Raw genomic sequence first — 20,974 nt, 5'->3', positions numbered from 1 at the left:
TTCCCTGAAGAAGTGAAAATTGTATGTTGCCTTGATGTTTCCTTTGTACATTGGTAATGATTTTTTTTTATTATTGATTTAATTGTGGTTGCCCTTGATTGTTCTTTGTAAAATGGAATTAATGTTAATGTATCTAACAGTAACTTTAGATTTGTATACAAAATAAATAATCCAACTGCTGTGTACTATAATTTCACTTTTCTAAAAGGATATGAATTGTGAATGAATTAGTTGTTATGACCTTGTCAGCAAAGTTGAAAATGTTTGAAAATAATGCCACCATATCAACTTCATGACAACTATAAAAACATGAACCATTAAATTTTTATCCAGCTTGGTGCAAAATGTACTTACTTCACTCATGTCTGGGAACCTACCCATTTTCTAGCCTGCAAGATCCAATTATCACTTTTTAACAACCTTGTAAAAACTCTTGAAATAAATTTCAGTTTGTTTTGACAAAACTTGAGGTGTACTTAGGTCAAAGGTCAAGGTTACAGTCACATTAACAAAGGAATGAAATTGATTTAAAAAAAAATCAAGAGATGCTCACAGTATTTAGCCATGGGGCTGTCTCCAACCATCAAATAGGCAACCCAACAATACTTAGGTGTTTATAGTCAGGCTACATATTTATGGAGGGAGCAACCCTCCGTACTTCAACAATGAAACTTAAGTTTCAAAGGACTAAAGTAATGTCATTGTCTGTTTGTCTGCAATCTGATAATAACTGATTTTAATCAGATCACATTGTCTGTAACACATGTTTAAACAATAAGAAAGTATAGTCTTATGAATTTAAATTAAACTTGGTAAATACTGAAGGGAACAACCATTGAATTCTGAGGGGGAGGACAGAAATTTTAGGTATAATGGAAGCCAGAAATTTATTTCCAAATTTTTACAGGCCAAGATATTTATTTACAAATACAATCTGCCCCTCTTTCCCCTCAGAATAAAATGGTTGTCCCCTAATACCTTAAAAATAATTCTAGATACTTGTACAAAGTTTTCAAAATCGGGGGCATTAATTTGCGGATGAATTTTATTTATTTTTTTTTATCAATTTAGGTTAAAAAATAATGTCAATTTGAAAATTGGCCTTAATTGGGTGAAAAAATTGAGTTGAGAGGGGATGAGAATCTAGGATATTTTTTTTATTTTTGCCTTAAGTAATTAGGAAAGTTTATTTTCAAGGTCAACAGTCAAAAGGATGATGAGTCATATCAGCAAATCCATATATAAAATAAAGTAAAATTAGGCCAACAAGTTAAAAAAATAATTATAATTTTCGAACAAAGCTGCCCATGCAACAAACATCCAAGACATTACAAATGGTTTTAATGACATATTACAAGTATAACTTGAAGCTACTATAATTATAAAACTTTTATACAAAAGACTTATAATAGAAACAAATACAATTTTTTGAATGCACAACTTTTACATATGAAATAAATATTCATAAGTAAAGTTCAAATATAAGACAAATGGTTATTTAAAGGGAGGTAATGCAATTATTCACAATTTACATTTTCTGTATCATTTTAGTTATTCTTTCTTTTTACTTTTTCATAAACAAAATTAATTAAATCAGTATTGTCATAGATAATTAAATTAAATCACATGTCTTTCACTTCGACATTTTTAAAGGGATTAAAAAAAAAATTATGTTACAGAGTTACATCCCTTTGTACCACTCTCCAACATTTGCCTCGATTTCATCGATTTGAGACGCCGGAGAAGTCACAACCTTGCGTGTTTCTTGAAAAATATTCAAAATAAGCAGAAAAAATGGTTTTGGAAGAGATTGGAGAGTTGTTTGAGATGTTTAAGCACAGCTTTCCTCTGTCCTTTTTGTTCTTCGTGCCAATCTTGGTGATTATTTCGCCGGTCAATTGTGCACACGAGTTCCCTGCTTTTAGGATGCAGCAGTATGATCTTCATGGTACTCCCCATGGTATGGATTATTGACTTGTGTTTCCATTTATTTCAGTCTCATGACAATGTTACTAGTTTGAAGATAAAGTACTTATTTCCTATAGTAAACGTACGATCGTCATCAATATTTAAAAAGGGGGAGGGGATTAGTATATGAAATGCACGCAATTGCCTTTTCGGTTTTTTAAATAGGTGTACTCTCATGTCATTTGCTCTTAAGCTATGTGTCTAAATTGTAGTATTTCACACATGTTGCTGGTACATATTTGTTGTCATGCTAGTACCTCCAGACCTTGAAAGACTGACACTGTTTTCCATGTCTGGTCTCTGTCCCTGGGCCTCGATTACATTCTTTTGATTACTCTCTTACCTTATAAAACCACGATCATAAATATAACTGTTATACTGTTTGTTACATATTCCTATTCCCCATATATTCAGGTATTGTCATTTTAATACCAACAAAATCAGGGTAGGTATCTCGCTCAAATTCCAGCCAGTCCTGAATACAATTTTTCCATATATTTACTATATGGCTATGTAAATTTTTTGCTAAAATTAGCCAGCCCTGCCAAAAAATAGCCGTTCTCGGGCTGGTGGGCAGGCTACTACTTCTAACTGACAAAATGTTTTGCCAATGTCATTTTTTTCAAATATTTTTATATCACCTTTTCTCTCTATTTTTTCTCAGACATTCAGTGAATGGGATTAACGTGCGCCCAGTGCTATAGTCACATTTCCTCATAAAATGGCACATTAAGTGACTAAAGTGTTACATCATGTGCACACATTAAGTTTCCATCATTGATGGTAGAGTGTTGTCCACTACTCGGGACAGTAAAAAAGGCATGAACGTGTCTTTTAACATTGTTTTTATTAGCTGCAGTCAGATGTTTTGATCACCATGTTTTCAAGGGGATTTGAAGACCAGGGAATGAAACTGTACTTTGTCGTTTTTTTTAGATCGCTTATGCGTTTGAGAGAACAATAAACATTGTTTAAAAGAATAAAAATAATTTGATAATATCAGAAAAGCGTGGACTGGCAGTCCCATTTGAAATTGAAAATGCCACCAAAGACATTTTTACCCTAGACCCAAAACAGAAAAAATGATCTTTTTCAAAGCCTGAAAAATATTGATGATGGTAATTACCAGAATCAAAATGCAATTGTAGAAACTAACTTGGCAGCTGGACACGATTATGAACCCTCTATTGAAAATATTGATAATGGTGGAGTCATATTATCTGGTCCTGAAGCATCCCAGAAAGTCCAAAATCTGATTGCAGCCAAACCAAAAAAATAGGCTCTTTCCTAAGACTAAGACCAAGAAACTTTATTTAAAGTTGGTACATATAAACATACAAAACATAGCTCTGTAGAGCTTTTATCCGACATTACAACAGTAAAATCAACAACATATATGTAACAGCACATACACACACATACACAAATATTAAATACATAAATATGGCAGAGCAAAGACAAAGCAGAACTAGCATGCTGCATTAAAAGCACTAGCAACCAATTATAATTCGTGCAATATTAAAACAAACTAAAATGAAGCACTATAAAAGCACTAGTAACTAATTATAATTCATGCACTATCAAAGCAAACTAAAATAAAACACTATGAAAAGAAATATGCAAGACATACATACATGTACATGTATACGATATAGCATATTGCACTCATTGAGACCTGCAGGAGCCATATCTGCAAGAACTGCCATTCCAGTTGTTAATCAGGCTTTTAAACTGATTCAGGTTGGACTGTTGTCTGATATTATCAGGCAGCTCATTCCAAAGTGCTGCTCCAGCATATCTCAGTGAATGCAATCCAAAACTGGTAGTTCTTACCTGTGGAATTTCTACAGTATGTTGTATTCTAAAAGAATAAGATACATTTTTAAAATTCACAATATTAAGATATACAGGAGATGTATTATGAAGAATTTTGCCATGGTTCTTAATCTTCTAATTTTAAGTTATGATTAAAATTAGACATAATATATGAATGATAAATAGTTAACCTTTCCAATTTAGATAGATGTTTGCCAATTCTTTTAAGCACATTTAACTGCCTTGAAGCTTTTTTACATATTTCAGATATATCTGTATTGAATTTAAGTTGATAATCGATTGTCACACCCAAGAGTTTTACTTCATTTTCACAAGAAATTCAGTTACCATCCAAATTAAATTTGATGTCCCCATTTTTTTTATTTGTTCCCAATGGCAATCGCCTGAAATTTATCTGGATTAGCTTTCATTTTATTATTATTAAACCAATTGATTAAAATTTCACTTTCATTTTCTAAAGATTTCACTAATCCATTGAAGTCTGGTCCTGAGTGTGACAATGTATTATCATCTGCATAGTTATATAAAATATTTTCTTTCACAAAGTTAAAAATATCAAGAAGAAAAATAATTAAAAAGCACAGGGCCCAGAATGGAACCCTGTGGAACACCTTTATAAATGTTTTGCCATGTACTGAAATAAATGCCCACTTTCACACATTGCTTTCTATTTGACAAATAGTCTTTTATTAGATTTAAAGCATTACTGGGTAAGCCATAAGCTTTCAATTTTAACAGAAGGAGGTCATGCGGCAGGCAGTCAAAGACCTTTGACAGGTCCATAAGAACAGTAGCTGCTTACATATTTTCATCAACAGCTTTTTTCCAGTCCTCAGTGATTTTTAGGAGGGCTGTATTATAACCATAGCCAGGCTTAAATGTTGACAGATAAGGATTGAGAATATTTTTACAAAATAATCAATGAGCTGCTGGTATATGACCCTCTCGAAGAACTTCGACACAACCGGCAGGATACTAACAGGTCTATAATGTCCAGCTTCTACCTGACTATTCTTTTTATGAAGTGGAACGACCTGGGCTTCCTTTAAGTCGTCTGGAAATTTTGCATTAAAAATAGATTTATTTATTAATTTTGTTTCTCTACAAATTCCTCATTGATTTCATTAAAAGTCAGATTACCTTCTTAATTACATTTTTCTTGAATGGCCTTGATGTTTGGATGGTTATCATCAATGGCACAACCATTACTGCCTATGTCTTTGGCTACATGAACAAAATAGTTTTTAAAAATTTCTGCTACATCAGATTGATTATTTACAATATCATTATTTTGACATAAAATTATACGTGAAGTTGTTGGTTCATGAATGGTGCTGGTTTTTGAACAGATTTGCGTTTTTTTTTTGTATGTGTTTGTCAATGATACCCATTAGTGTAGAGTGGAAAATATCATATGCTTCATTAACATTCTCTAAATTATCAATTCCACTTGTTATATTTTCCTGTTCCAGATCTTTCAAAAATTTTGCTTCATCTAGTTGTTTGTAGCTTCTGTATGTTTTAAAAGATTTTTTTTCCTATCATTTGTGATAAATTACTTTTTAAATAGCCAAGTTAGGGTCTAACTGATGAAGTATCTGTGGATTATGATAAAGTTCTAGACAATATATTAGTATAAAAACTCAAACAACAGAAAAGAAGTGATTTGATGTGACAATTAATTGACAGGTTAACTTAATTGTTAACCCTTAAACGTTTGATCTACACTGTAAATTAAAGGTTGTTTGTGCTACTTTTGGTCTTCAATATCTATGTCTAGCCGGCCTTAGCTGCTATTCCAAATTTTGTTCCATGTTTTTTTTTTAAATGGCCCATTGAAATTTAAAATGTCCCATTGAATTGAAGGGTAAGGTGGCCATAGTCCCATTGGCAAAATTTTAATCCCAATCACTGGACATTGTACTGTAGCTCAATTATAAAAATGCAATGTTTGCTAACAAATTACGAACATACCGGTACATCAACTCCTGGTTATTTTTATCCATAAATCAGTGATTGAAAGATAACTCTACACATGACAGGTGTGATGATGTATTAATATCTTAAGTCAGTATAGAAAATACCATTTCCTTAGATTATTATAGTTTTTAGTTCCATGGGGCCTATCCGGCAGCCTTCACAATAAACCAGCTGGCTGGTACAAATGCTGACACTAAAAGGCCAAATAATATATACATGTATATATGATATTTCTCTTAAATATGCTTTGGGCCTGTTGATCCAACAAACTGAACCAACAAATTTTTGCAGGTTGTCAAGCATCACAAGTCAATATGGAAGCCAGACCAATTGATGCTAAAATGATCACCAGGAGATGCATTGTTACCAAGATGAAAGAATTTACCATGGCAAAGTATCGAGATTTGATTCAGGAGAATGTTGGAGCATTGCTAATCATTCTCCCAAAAAATCTTACAGCTTTGTCTGATGAAGACAAGGAGGTTAGTAATACTGCTGATATTGCAAACAGACTGATAGACTTTTATCAACAATATTAAAATGTAAGATATTTGAAAAGCTAATCACTGAATATAGAAGGCCATATTCAAATGCTCTGATAGGCTGTATTCAATAAACAATAAATGCTGTACGCAATGTTACTCTGGTATTCGCCTATTCAGGATAAAAGCATGTTCTGGTTCTGAAGGAAATTCCTTCTTCGGTTTGTTGTTAAAATTCTTTAAAATACTGTAAATGTACATTTAATTTACAGTACTGCAACTTATTAGTAATGCAAATCTATACAGGGAATAGTTAATTGTATTTTTCAAAGTTTGTCATAAGTCAATCCTACAGTATCTTATATAGTAGAAATAAAAGTCAAAAATGATAGTAAGACTTGTGGTATAACAACCCATGCACAGTTTTTGTAATAAAGGAAATACAGCAGTATTTCATGAATTCACAGTTTAATTTAACTATTGATAAAGTTATTCACATTAGAGTATAGAATGCTACAATAACCAATGCATGGCTGATTTCACAAAAAATAGTTGTGATGTCATAATAGGAAATGTTATTGTAACATCGTAACTGATGGCTATTCTTACACTTAAGATTTTTAAAATGACCACAGAAATTAATCCATATACAAGTACCGGTACAAACCAAAATTCTTTATTTCCAGCATCTGCATACAATAGAGAAAGATCTAGCAGAGGAGAGGACTATTAGCATCCCTGTTTACTTTGCAGAGGAGACAGAGCAATTACTTGAGATCCATGATGCTATTCAGCTTGGAAATAGTGGTGACCAGGCAGCTTCAGCAGTGGAAGGTTTGTACACAACTGTCAACATGAATTTCAACTTCTCCACTCTCCATAGTGAAGTCTTCATTTCAAAAATTGTTTGTAGTTTACTACTACTGTCTTTATACCAAGATATATTTAATGATTCTAGCAGTGTAATAATATTTCTCAGTTATGGATAGAAAAAAATATTGAAAAGCTAGAAATGGAGCAATTTTATCCTAGTTTTTACTTTTGTGGAGACACAGTGACAGACATGTGTGACTCCACTGTGAAGAGTAAAGAAATTAAAATTTTTGTTGACAGTAATGTTTATGGCAATTTGAATTGAGCTGAAACTAAATTGAATCAATTCAGTCTGTAGGTACATTTTGTATTTGTATTTTTTTTATAGAAAGTTTTGGAATTAATACCCTCAATATGACTTAATATAAATACTTTATTACTATTAATATTCTATTACAATAGAAAGTTACAAACTTTTTCAGAGTAATTTTCACTTGCTATTGCTAGTGTAGAGTTTTGCAGTCCTTTTCACAAAAAATCATCAGTGTAAAATTAGTCCTTAGTTATGACATCATAGTAGTTCCAAGTATTGTAACGTCATAACTTTGACTAATTTTACACTTACAATTTTTCGTGAAAAGGACTGTAGATTGTTTGTGAATTATGTTCATTATTTGATCATTATATGCATGTACAGTAGACATTGACATTTTTGTGTCATCATATTTTTATTTTGTGATTTCTTGAATCAATTCATATTCACACAATTTTGAATTCAGGATTGTTTCTTAAATTGTATTATAATATTCTTCATTGATGAAATAACAACAGTTTAAATTAGTTTTACAGGTCTTGCCATGAGAATAAAATTGCAGTGAAATTTTCATTGTTTACAGTACATGTAATATGATTATTAAAATGAAATGTTTATTGTTACTTGATATTCCATAAGCCTACTGAATCGTTAATTGTCAGTGTCTGTTAGAATCAGGCAGTCTGTGAAACATGGTATGAAAAAAAACTACCATTTTGATAGTGTAATTTGACTATTTGCACCATCAGAATGAAGGAAAGCAGACAAGATTGTCCATATCTTGCTGGACCATTGAGTTACAATTTCATTGAAATGCACTGAAAAATGAACATTTCAAGGGCAGGTAACTCTGTCGAAAAACCTTGTTTTTCTAAGATTCTATGAAAAAATATTTGAGAAAGCCAGTGATGCAGAGATCAAATAATGGTCTTTTCAAATAAAAAAAGCCTCCTTGAGTGATACTTTCTAGTCAGTGGGGTTTCTGATTTTTTTTCATTTTGCCTGATTCTTACAAACACTTACACTTAACAACCATTTGTTTTTTTTTAGCCCTGATGAGTGGTGCTAGTGCTAATGGTTTTCAGATGGTAGTGTCAGGACCATTATCAAAAAGTCTACCAGACTTCCAGATCGCTAACATACAGGTCTGATATAACGTTAAAAAAGTTTTGTTAGTCTTTCCGTAGGTCCTTCATTTCTGTCTATTTAAAAAATTGATTTAATCATGGTATTTATCTCAAATTTAGTTAAATCCCAAGATGTTGTGGATGTCTTGTGTAAAAAAAAGATCAGCTGGTATGAAATTATCTTTTATCCGTATTATTCAACATCAATTAAAGAAAAAACCTGTAAAATGATGACCTTCATAATGCAGATATGTATAGCAGATGTGTTCTCACAAATGTACCTTACAAAACTAGCTTGTTATATTTGATGTAGTGTTTTCATCATTTTTCTTGTAAGAAATGGAAAGAAAATGTAACTTTACAATCATTTTATCATATTTAATTGTTCTATTTGGTATTTTTTAGGGTCACTTGTCAGGGTTTGGAATAGAAGAACAGTTACCAACTATTGCTGTTGTGGCACATTATGATGCATTTGGTGTTGCACCTGTATGTACAGATTTTCTCCGGCTATTTTCATAATGTAGAATTTGTTATTTATCTGATTAGTATTTATTGTTTATCTTCTGATATCATGGGTTTTGGGGGGTTGGGGAAGAAAGTGTGCTAAATCGTTAATTTTTTTTGTCATTTCCTTAGTGATATAATACTCTTAGTCACTTTTCAAGTATTAGCTATGGATCAAATTGCTTTCCTATCAACATGTTCTCTTTTCTCAGATAAATTTAATTAAATATTTTTAGGGTTTGTCATTTGGTGCTGATTCCAATGGAAGTGGAGTAATTGCCTTGTTAGAGTTAGCCAGACTGTTTTCTAAGCTTTATACTAACTCTAGAACTCATGCAAAGTATCCTTTCTTTATAAATCATATCTAACCTTTGACCCACAACTATCATCAGTTTTGGTGCTAGGATTGCCACAGCACATATTTCTTGTGTAAGACCTCATCCATGCTTTTTTGAAGCATCTTTTATGACTCCCCCCCCCTTCACAGAATATTCCTAGAAGATGAGGTCACTTTCCATGTTAGATCAGATTGGTTTACCTGTATAGATCTGCTATGGGTCCCTCCACTGAAATTGAAAAGCAAATTCTAATGACTTAAAACAGCCCATTTGACCTTTTACAATTCACTGAAATGTTTTCTTAGGTCTTTAATTCTTTCTTGTTAATGCCACCAAGTTATATTAATTGAACGAATCTTAGAAAAAAGCAGCAAATTTTAATATCTATTCAATGCTACATGTACATAAATGGTGGACTTAGTCTTTACATAATTAGTTTTTACTTGTTCTCCTTTGCAAAAAAAAACAATTTTATCTAGGAAATCCAAAGAGAAAGTCTTTTTAATACTGGAATAATTTCATTTGTTATATGCACGTAAATAAAAAAAATTCTTAACTCTACAAGATATAACCTGATTTTCTTGTTGTCTGGAGGAGGCAAATATAACTACCAAGGAACCAAGAGATGGATAGAGGATAATGTAGAAAACCAAGGTATGTCATTAATTTTAATGTAGAGACATTGTCTGTATTATACAATGCAGGGATGATTTTCTTCCTGATTTTACCATTATGATACTGATTTTTACTGTATATTTACTTCGATTTTGCCAATCTCTGCTTTGTTTGTTGACCTCGTAAAATCATCTCTAACAATGGCTAAGGCCTATTGACATTGTTTAACCATGATCCTCAGTTGAAGTGGGTTTATTGAAGAAAACAAAATCAGGAAATGTTCAAGGTTATAAAATAAAGATGAGACAGACATGGAAAATCACACATGGGGTATACCTTTGTTTTCCTTATAAAAATATCCAGGTGTGTATTTAAACCAAATATTTTAAACTAATTGCTTACTGAAAGTGTCACAATTATCATTTTCGATTTTGTGGTCAAATATTTTGTATGAAAGTAAATTTTGCAGAGATGTCCTCCGTCATAAAATAATGAATAACCAAATCATTTGCATGGGAATTTTTTACTCGGAAGTCACATGAGTGGCTTCAAGTATTGTAAATATAAGAATGACAAAAGGGCATCCTGCAGATAACATTACAGAAGGAAATGCTGTCTTCAAATTAATGCGTGATTCTCTTTTGAACTTTAAATATTTCACCGATATCCCAAATGAATGATAATTTAAACATTTTTAAGTGTTAATTATCAGCTAAATATTGTCGAACTGGTAAATCGAGATTCCAAACTATTTTTTGCCGCTTGGCCGTGTATTAATTTCAAAGAAGATAGTTAAAGGCTATCCTGGTTCCCGGGACTACTGAATATTGCAATCGGGAACCAGTCTAGTTAAAAGCCAATACAATTTAATTGGAGTTATCTCTCCTTGGATAGTATTATAATCAAAATCATTTTATCAAGAAGCATCACATTCAACATTATCAGCTTCCTTTTTTCAAGTTTAAGGTCTCAAGAACATAAACAAATGCAATATTCTTATTTTCACGATATTTGTATACGTCTTTGTTTTGTTTTGCTGCAGATTGCAAAGGAAATATGGGTTCAACACCAAAATATTCTCAACCTTGGTCCATGTGATGACCAGCACTCTAGCACATTGCTTAAAAAATAAACATCGGGAACCTATCTTTCAGGTTGCACATCAAGCGACTTCCGAGTTGGTGCTTTGATTTCTTTAAAGTATCTTTAAGTAACTGCCATACAAAAAGGTCCTAAGATTGCAATATCATCAATTGTCAATGGTGTATTGTAGAATCCAGTCTGCTGTCAGATGTTGCCTATGTCCTGTGTCTAGATAGTATTGGGAAGTCTGACAACCTATTCTTACATGTATCAAAACCTCCAAAGGAAGGAACCGCTGGACATGCATTTTTACAGGTATTTATGTTGCAGAGCAGGAACTAATGATTAAATACACACATGAAAATATGCATTTTTTACCATCTAAAGTTCCACTACAATATTTTTTTTTGTTTGTTTGAAATTTTACTGTGACAAAAATGTAGTGGAAATTCAGTTGATAGTCTATCTATGACGTCACCTGTTGTTGTGAAAGAACAACTAAAGAAGTGTCACAAAGTTGCCATCAACCAGATTTTGTAGACAATGTGACGCATACAAACAACAAACATTGTAACAGCAAATTTCAATATTACTTGTTCATATCACATTCTCTGGTGTGATATTGTAAATTTTGAGTCATCCAAGAAGTAGATAAAATGACACAGAAATCATTACTATTAACATGAGGCAGAAAGCAGCATATTATTGCATGGGCTATTTTCTTAGGATGTTGCATGTCAAGAACAATTAACTAAAAAAAAAAAAAAATACAAAGATAAGAAAATCTCATTTGTCATTTATTTCGTCTTTACTTTTTACAGAATCTTGAGGAAGTAACAAAGTCATACCATAAAGATGTTAACTTTAAGATGAACCATAAGAAAATTAATTTAGCTGAGGACATGTTAGCATGGGAACATGAGAGATTTAGTATTAAAAGATTACCTGCTTTTACAGTTTCCAGTTTAGAATCTCATAAAAATCCTGATAGAACAACTATATTAGATAAAAGGTAAATGTTATTGTTGTCAAGAATTTTCAATATATGACAAAGGCGTTATTTGTGTCTTATTGATAAAAAAACTTACTTAGTTGTTATACTCTAATTTTCAGTTCTGTGCGACCATAACTTCAATTAACTAGGACCAACTTGGCCATCTTATTATATACAGATTTCAAGTTATCTTAACACAAGTTATCATGGCAACCATTGGTTCATTTTTGGTAGTACTGAAATAAAACTCCTCATACATGTAGTAATGTTTCCATCGAGAAAACAATGAACAAAAATTGTGTCTGCATAATTGCATCATGCTGTCACTGATGTTGTCCTCAATAAACATTTTTGTGTCCAGAGATTAATGTGTTTTCATGGTGTTAAATAATACTTATATGTTATTTTATTGTAGTATTTTTATCATTTTTTTTTTTTTGGCAGAGATGGAGTTAGTGCATCAAAGCTTTCAAGAAATATTGGAATTGTAGCAGAGTCTTTAGCAAAACATGTGTATAATCTCACAAGTCAGGGGAATCTTAGACTTTTCTCAGAAGGTCTGGTAAGGTTTTATTTGTGCTCACTGAGTATACTCAATTAGTGCATATGCATTTATTTGTAAATCTTCATTAGAGAAATGGTTTTGATTTGAGTACATATTTTTAAACCATCTAATTTATGATTTCTTATGCTAATTTCCAACATGAGTAGATCATAAATAGAAAGAAATAAGGCAAAGACAGTATAACAAGTAAATTAGGAGAGAATTATAGGTTTGACAATGAGGGAAAGTTGAATATCATAAAATATCAACTAAGTTATTTAATTTCAACATCATAACAAACTAGCCTTCACGCCCTTGTTGAGTTTGTAATGTTGTTGAAATTAAATAAGGCACGCTAGTTGATATTTTGTGATATCCAACTTTCACTCATTCTGAAACCCTTTTTCTCTATTATTCCTATGAAATATTTGGCCGCTTGACATTCGGCATCTGCCATGGCAGAAATTTTAGCTATCGTCCATCTATGGCCTCAGCAGATGTTACAGGAGAACAATGTAAGAAACATCACACTGTGACTATTTACCAATCAGGTTTTGTAAATGGTACACAACCACAACGGCAAATTTTTTATATCACATTGTCACATGATGTGATATCGTAAATATCTAGCCAAACAGGAAGTAAATAGTACAACCAAATCATAGAGAACTAGGAACTACTGCTTACCACAAGCACACACATTGGCTGGTTTAAATATTTTTCCTGAAAATTCTATCAGTTACAGAAGTTGGTTTGTAATATAATTTATCAAACATATCTATTTATATAACCAGGAAGTACAATCAGACCTAATCTCAGCATGGTTATCACAGCTCACAGCTAAATCAAGGGCAACACAGCTTCTTCACAAAGATCATAGTTTACTCAGCACATTAGAAGAAACCATGAACAGATACCTCAAAGATGTGAAAAGATCAACACTGAAAGCTGACAAAAGGTAGACAGAAAATTTTGCTTAGATGAAAGGATGCTACGAGATTTAGTTCCATTCAACAAAAAAATTTGAAGAACTGGTTGTGTCATATTTTGAAAATGAAGTTTTTGACGTACTAACTTATCAGAGAATCCTGATATACTCAGAATCTCAGTTAAATACTGCTCTTACCCAAATTGTGAAATTATGAAACAAATTTTTACAAAAAATAAAATAACTTTTCTTTCAATGTCTTACTTATTTGCATATATTTGTATATGAGTGATTTATGCATGGTGCTTAGTATTGCAGTTGTTTATTCAAATAAATATATGATTCCAGTACAGGAGACTGATGTTTAAGAAATGAATACATTTTCTGTTGTTAGTCTGTAAGGGAACAGTTTTTGCAGTCTCATCATATTTATTTCAGAGACCCAGAATATGTGTTCTATGATGGTACACAGTATGTCATGAGTGCCTACAAGTAAGTCTTTTTCATGTTCATACTTTTTGATGTAAATGAACACACATTGAAGGGGTAAGGAATTATACTCCATAATATTGTAGTAAAAACGTGTAAAAAGAAAAATGTGAGAGATTGGTTTTCTAAGTTTGCTGACAAGAAAAGCAATTTTATAGCAGGCTTATACATTCTGGTTTGTTTTAGGCCTTAGGAAATTTCTCAAGGGAGGGAGTGATATTTCCCTCTTTCATTCTTTTATTGCCCTTAAAATAATGTATTGCTTTTGACATTTTTCACAGTCAGAAATGACAATAAGGTAGGTACTTAGGCCAAAACAAATTATAAGCATGTTTCCTGTAACCTACCTACCCTATTTTTTGTGCCTGCCCTAAACATTGTATGGCCATTTTGGCTCGCACACTGTTGAAATATAGATCTTTTCTCCATTAACTCTATGTAAATAAAATAATTTCCCTACCTACCAATCCTTTTTTTGCTGGTAACAGGAAACAGACTACTATTTTTTGTTTTGTTTGGCCTTAAGAGTATTACAGTATCTTAATTTAAATGGCTACTGTTGACTTAAATGTAGTAAATAGGCTGAAATGTCAAAAGTCATTCTGTTTGTGTAATGATTATTAATTGTTTCTTTCAGTGTAAAACCAGCTGTATTTGACTTGTTCTTGGCAGCAGGAATTGTAGCATATCTTGGTTCAGTTTATCTCATCGTTCAGGTATGTTTCCACTATTTTTTTGCAGCCTCAAGCAAACTTTTACAGTCATTGGTATATACTTGTGATTTTTTTTTCTAAGTGAGAATTTAGTCCCTCTTTTAGGTGTTAAGAAAAATATACACTTAAATACTAATGTATGTTAAAAGTTGTCAAACTTTTAAATAAAATACTACTAATGCTTTGTTTGAAGTATGAACTAAGATTTGAAAATTAAAAAGTCAGCAATGAATTAAGATACAATGGACAGTGACTAAACATAACAAGTACTATCTTTAAAAAAGATAGCTGACGCAATAAAATTTGTACTTTTTACTTATTATTTTCAATACAACTTTTTCAAATGCCACTAAGTTATCAGTATTTGGCCAATCGGGAAATAGAATTGCTATCAGGTGACTTGTATTTTCATGAAGGAGCGTCTTTCAGGTCAAAGGGTAAAAGGTTAAACTCTACCAACTGCTTTGGAAAAACTAATATTCAGATTAGTAGTGTGTTGCTGTTGAAATGTCATTAATTGAGTTCCTGCACAGTATGAAAAATGTTTCTGCTACAATTACTATGCAAACATGGTTTGCTCTATCCACAGACTAGCTACCTAGTGCTCATACCAGATTATTTATTTTTTATTTCAGAATTTCAGCTTGATTTATGTAGTGTTGCAGAAATTTTCTGTTGCAAAGAAATTGAAAGCTCATTAAGAAAAAAAGGTAAAATTACAACAAAAACTATGTGTTCATGTCTCTTGGCAGTGGTTGTTGTAAGGGTACAGGAATCACCATGTCTGTCTGCTCTTCAATCACATGCGTACTTATGTCATTTTGTGGATTTTGATATAACTTAATTTGTAGATGTGCTTAAAGCAAGATAGTGTTTGTCTTTTTTTTTGCAAAGGGAGATAATCTAATAATCACAAGTTTGACATGTTGCAAGTGGAAGATACATGTATCAGTTGGTTAACTCACTAATATTGCAAATAATAGCAAAATACTGAAAATCAGTTAGTTACAGCTAATGATTTGCTGCAGCATATGATAATTTAAGAATAAAAAAAATGTAAATTGTCAAATTGTTGTTATGGTTTAATAATTTAGGTAGTTATGATCAAAGGAAGGCATTCAAACAGAAATCATGGAAACCTTTTATCATAAGTAATTTTTTTTGGTTTTTTTTTTCAGAATTCCTGAAAGATCACAAATGAGCAGAGAAAAAACTGACTGTAGAACTCTTTGAAGTGATGAAGTTCACACAATTATGCAACAATGTCATACTGAACAAATTGTCATTTGTTGTGAAAGACCCTTTAAGTGTTGGTGCAAAAAAACAATTGTAAATCCACTGATGTGTTATCAGATTATTGTACTTATGTGATACTGCTGTAAACAAATTAATTTTTTAACATTGCACACTAAGAAAAAAAAAGTGGTGCCCATTGAAATGATTTATTTTACAATGGTACTATGCATAATTTTTGGAACAGTAAAATTATTTTGTTTACAGTATCATAGGTCATTCTTAAAGTAGAAGTGATGGTAGAAATAATGAATGTGATTATTTATTTATCAGTTTTTATTATTTAGAATTTATATATCTTTTACGGGTAGGGTGGTTTGTGATGATGAGTAGGGTACATTTTAAAGTAGATTTGCAGTGCTACACAGGAAAAATTGCTACATAGATATGTTAGAGACCATAATGGGAAACATATAAAGAAAACTTGAAAAGGACTAAAATAAACTATAAAAAAAACCAAATGTTTATAAATATCATTTGTAAAATATGTCTTCTACATAATGGCATACATTTAGTATGTATTTAAAATTTTGAGAAAAAAAAACATTGTTTGGTATGATTTTATAAAAGTAAAAATCACATCTTTCAATTCGTCCTTAATTTATCTAAAAAAATATATTTGGGACAGTTTTATACATGCCAAACCATAAATTTCAGAATAGGTCATAAAGCTATGTGTACGTATGTTTTAAAACATGTATGATGGAATTTTTCCTGTGTATGAAATTGGATGTAGAGAAATTATACATACATGTATGTATATTTTGATAAGTCAACTTGTATCTGAATCCCTACAAGAATTAACACAAAATTTTATTTGTTAACCTTGAATATGGTTTACTGTAAAATTGTTGAATTATAATTGAATAAAAAAAAAAATTCTTGGGGGATAGATGTTTTGCTGTCTCATTTAGGAGTGTCCAGTTCCGTGTACTTCACTTCCGCTTTGTAATTTAAGGTGTTCCAAGAAATAGTCACAGCTTTTAAAATTCCAGAATTCATATTTTAAGTGATTACACTAATTGTTAATTCACATGTGATAAATGTAGAAACAGTAAGCAAGAATTATCATAAGTGACTCATTTTCACGTTTTTATTTGTCAAATTTTCATGCACAAAAATGATCTCAACTGCACCAAAATGTAAGCTTTATCTGTTTCACATTTCCAAATAAGTTTGCTGTCAATCATTATCCTGCATGGATTTATTGTGCTTGTGTTCATTTTGTCATGTAATACCATATTTTTTTGTGGAATTACAGCTTACAAATCTGTCTGATGAAGTAGGAATTTTCCATGTTATTTATTTTTTTCTTACAACTTTCATGTACTTGATCCATGGTATAAAACACTGCAAATGATAAACATGTCAATTTCATATTTCATCAATTGACTTTTTACAACATTGGACTTTTTATGTGTTGTTTTTGAAACACATCCTACAATCTTTTTTCATGGGAATAATGCAAAATTTGCATTCAAAATTTGCATTCAAAATTTACATATAAATTTATTGAATTTCAAATCTTAGTGAAGATTTTGGAAAATAAATGCAAATTTGGGAATCTTTCCAAAAAGAAAACACTGTTATTTAGCATTATTTTTGCAGTTTTTTTTTTATTATTTATTTTTTCATTTCACACTGCAGCCAAATGTTACATACCTTTAATTTTAATTCTCTTCTTGGGATAGTTTATATTGTCATTAGAGTTTGAGATAATTTTTAGCATTTAACTTGAGGCTTTAGTGTGTTTGGTTTGAAAAATAAACATGGAAACACCTCTTTTAAACTAATCAGGGATAGTAATTATAGGGCGTTCACCAAATAAATATTTTTACTTTTTAAAAGAAATTAAAAAAAAACGAGATAAAATATAAAAAAAGACATACTTTTTATTTGATTGGTAGAATAATGTATTTTTGATTTAGCAGAGTTTGATGTCAGATTATTTTAGAATTATTAACCATCATCATAGTACAAGGCAGCTGACCACCATTAACTATACCAGCTTAATAATTAATATAGATTTTACAAAAAGTCGAAAGTGTAAAATTGATACAAAGTTCCCTCATCACAATTGCAGAGGAATTTGGATTAAATCTGAACAGAAACCTTCAGATAAGTGTGGGTAATTGTAAATTTTAAGATTATAGTTGAGTAATTGTAATTTAGGGGATGATTTTGTTCTGCTTTTTTGGCGCAATTCCACTATTTCAAATCCGGATTTGACCGTTACAGTTCTTTTTTTTACTTTCAATTTGGCCAATTTCCGCTTTGTTTGTAGACCTCGTAAAATCTTCTATGTAATTATTTCAGCAATTAGTGGGTTTCACAAATATTTTCTTAAGGAATTAAGTTCATTTTGTGTTAACAGTTAACATCTTCTAAACATTTACCAGTAATATGTATATTCCCTGAGTACTTTGTTTTAGGGAATAGTTACTGATTGTGAAATTAATGAAAATGAAAAAAAACAGCCAAATTAAGTCCAAATACACTATTACTGGAAAATGTAATATATTAAGGAATTTAGAGACCTTCATCATCTCTATTCCCTGGAGAAAACATTGTGATGTCAAAACTTCAGATTGATATTACACTTGTGACTTTTTGTGAAACAATAATTGGAAAGGTCATTATATTTAACTTGCTGTTTTTAATACTAGTCGAGGGACATGGTCCACCTACTCCTGTCATCAACCGTAACAGATCATATCAGATTTTCTCAGTTAAGGGTAAAGAGGAGTAGGTGTATCAGTACCCTATCTAGGTAAAGATGGGTAAATGTGAACTTTTGTGTGAATTGTCTAGAAATGAATATATTGTGTATATTTACTCATTATTAACTTCGTGTGAAACCCTAAGCAGAGCTTTGAGGAAGAATATTTTATGTTAAAATATTACTTTTCAATGGAAGATTTAATTACATGTCAAAATGATTTAAATAAGTACTGAGAACAAAATGAATTGCACACAGAGAAATTGCATGTATTCGGAGATGTTTATACCACGTTTTGTGTATTAAAAATGTAAAACCCTTAGCATTTAGTCAGTTTTCTGTTTTTATAATGCCAGGTTTAATTTTTTTTTTTTTTTTGATGGATGTTCAGGACAAATAATATCTTCCCTTGATTAAATGACAATAAACTGATGATTTCTCTAAAATTGACAAAGAGATTCAATTATTATATAGATAGCAGTGTTTTATTGACTGTTCCGAGTGGTATAAATTTCGATAATTCTTATTGAAACAAATTCGGTAATGTCACTCTTTGACTTGTCTCACCAAAATGATATCAATCCAACAATCACAGAATTTAAAATTCATCTTGAAAAAAATCGATAAATTATAAAGAAAATCTATATAATAAATAGGATAATCAATTGGTTATTGTGAATAACCAAAATATGATCACTCGTGCCAAGAACAATGAGGATTTAGCTGGTGCATGGAACAAGTTCAGCACACTGGTTAAAATCTAGGCATTCTTCAGCACTTATAATATTTTGGTTATTCACTCTTTCCAATTAATTATCCTATTAATTCTTATCATGAAATGATAAAAAAAAGTTATTGTTAATTGTTCAGTTCGGTAAGACTATCACAAATCAAGTAATAAAACTCCATCAGCTGAACATTTATAATGTATGAGATACAACTCGTTTTCATCAGTTTGGTCCTGATTTGACTCCACAAAAAAACCTGCTGACAGGACCAAGATTGGGACTTCTAACTGTAAAATGCTTTGAAGATGTTAAGGGTTAAATACAGGTCATCAATATCTCTTTCAGAATATATGTACATGTATGTATAAACCATCACCAATTCTATCTTGAGAACTGGTAACACCTATTTCCCACAATAGTGGCTATGACAAGGACATCCTTAGGAAAAGAAACTTTAGGTTGATGGATCAGTATTGATGTAGCATCAAAATAAAATAAAATACTAGTTAAATAGGAAAATATCCTAAGCACCAATATGTAGAAGTGGTTTAATCTAATTACAATTAGAGATCCATCAATTGTACCATTCTGTCAATGCTTGTAGGTGACTAAATGGAACAGTTGGTAGGTCTAATCTTAATTATATTGGCAGTGGTTTTGACTTGCATTTCTCCATTTATGTTGGCTAACCCATAGTGCTGTTTTGCATTGGTGTTGAAATTTCTGTTCCTTCTAGTTAGCATAGCAAAAAATCAAGGTACAATGTAAGCGTTATTTGTAATAGTTCTTTGTGATTTATTGCCACTAGTGTGCGAGTAAAGTCTCTACTTAAACTAAGCACAGAAGGGCAGGACTATCGGTATCGGAAGAAATACAATGACTGGCATCAGTTTAGTTTTGTTGTACATGTATAGTAGCTTTGAATTGTGCTGACTTCTATTAAGGTGTTACACAAGTGTCTTTTATATACATTTGTATCTGCGGTTGTCTACAAACAGATACACGATTTATTGCTTTGTGCTATCAAGTTCAAGATCAAATTCAAAGTTTTCCCAAAAGATATTGTTAAATGGCGCATGTTTTATGGTGATTTTTCGTAGCCTTAATTTCGGATGTTTGTCAACTATTTCTAAGTTGTCAGCTATGCATCCAGCATGATACTTAGTTGTATAGAATGACTTCGCCCTAATGTCAATGGTGTTTAACAGTGTTGGTCATTAATGGGACTTCCTGACGTTATTCGATTGTTTTTATTTTGAAGAACAGTCGTCGTTTTTATTACTTTGTTGTCTGGGCCTTTCGGGGCTTACTTGAAGGTCTGTTTACAATTCTTTAATTATAAGTATTTACTATTTATATTAAAGGTTATACGATGGTGCATTTGTTGCCTTTCACCATGTATATTCCCTTTTCTATACAATATGCAATTTCATCAGAGTGTTGTTTGAAATCCATGTTTCCATGAACATTGAATCTGCACAATTTTAAGGTGACATATTTGAAA

General features: G+C 31.3%; 1 protein-coding gene across 1 annotated transcript; it reads left to right on the top strand.

Moving 5' to 3' along the window:
• The first annotated feature begins 1,715 nt into the window (after positions 1-1,715).
• On the top strand, positions 1,716-19,064 carry LOC148621185 (BOS complex subunit ncln-like). Its single transcript, XM_088575302.1, has 15 exons — positions 1,716-1,960; positions 6,076-6,266; positions 6,953-7,100; positions 8,443-8,537; positions 8,925-9,008; positions 9,263-9,366; positions 9,930-10,018; positions 11,253-11,377; positions 11,884-12,074; positions 12,501-12,618; positions 13,395-13,558; positions 13,967-14,020; positions 14,655-14,733; positions 15,366-15,440; positions 15,909-19,064. Exons 1-14 carry the CDS (start codon positions 1,795-1,797, stop codon positions 15,429-15,431), a joined length of 1,674 nt encoding a protein of 557 aa, XP_088431428.1. The 5' UTR covers positions 1,716-1,794; the 3' UTR covers positions 15,432-15,440; positions 15,909-19,064.
• The last annotated feature ends 1,910 nt before the right edge of the window (positions 19,065-20,974 follow it).

This window comes from Perna viridis, chromosome 3 (assembly GCF_037379345.1).
Source record: "Perna viridis isolate PV_CMFRI_1.1 ecotype Kerala chromosome 3, ASM3737934v1, whole genome shotgun sequence".
NCBI classification, from domain to species: Eukaryota; Metazoa; Mollusca; class Bivalvia; order Mytilida; family Mytilidae; genus Perna; species Perna viridis.
Note: the sequence above shows the minus strand (reverse complement) of the source record. Positions and strands in the feature narration are given on the sequence as shown.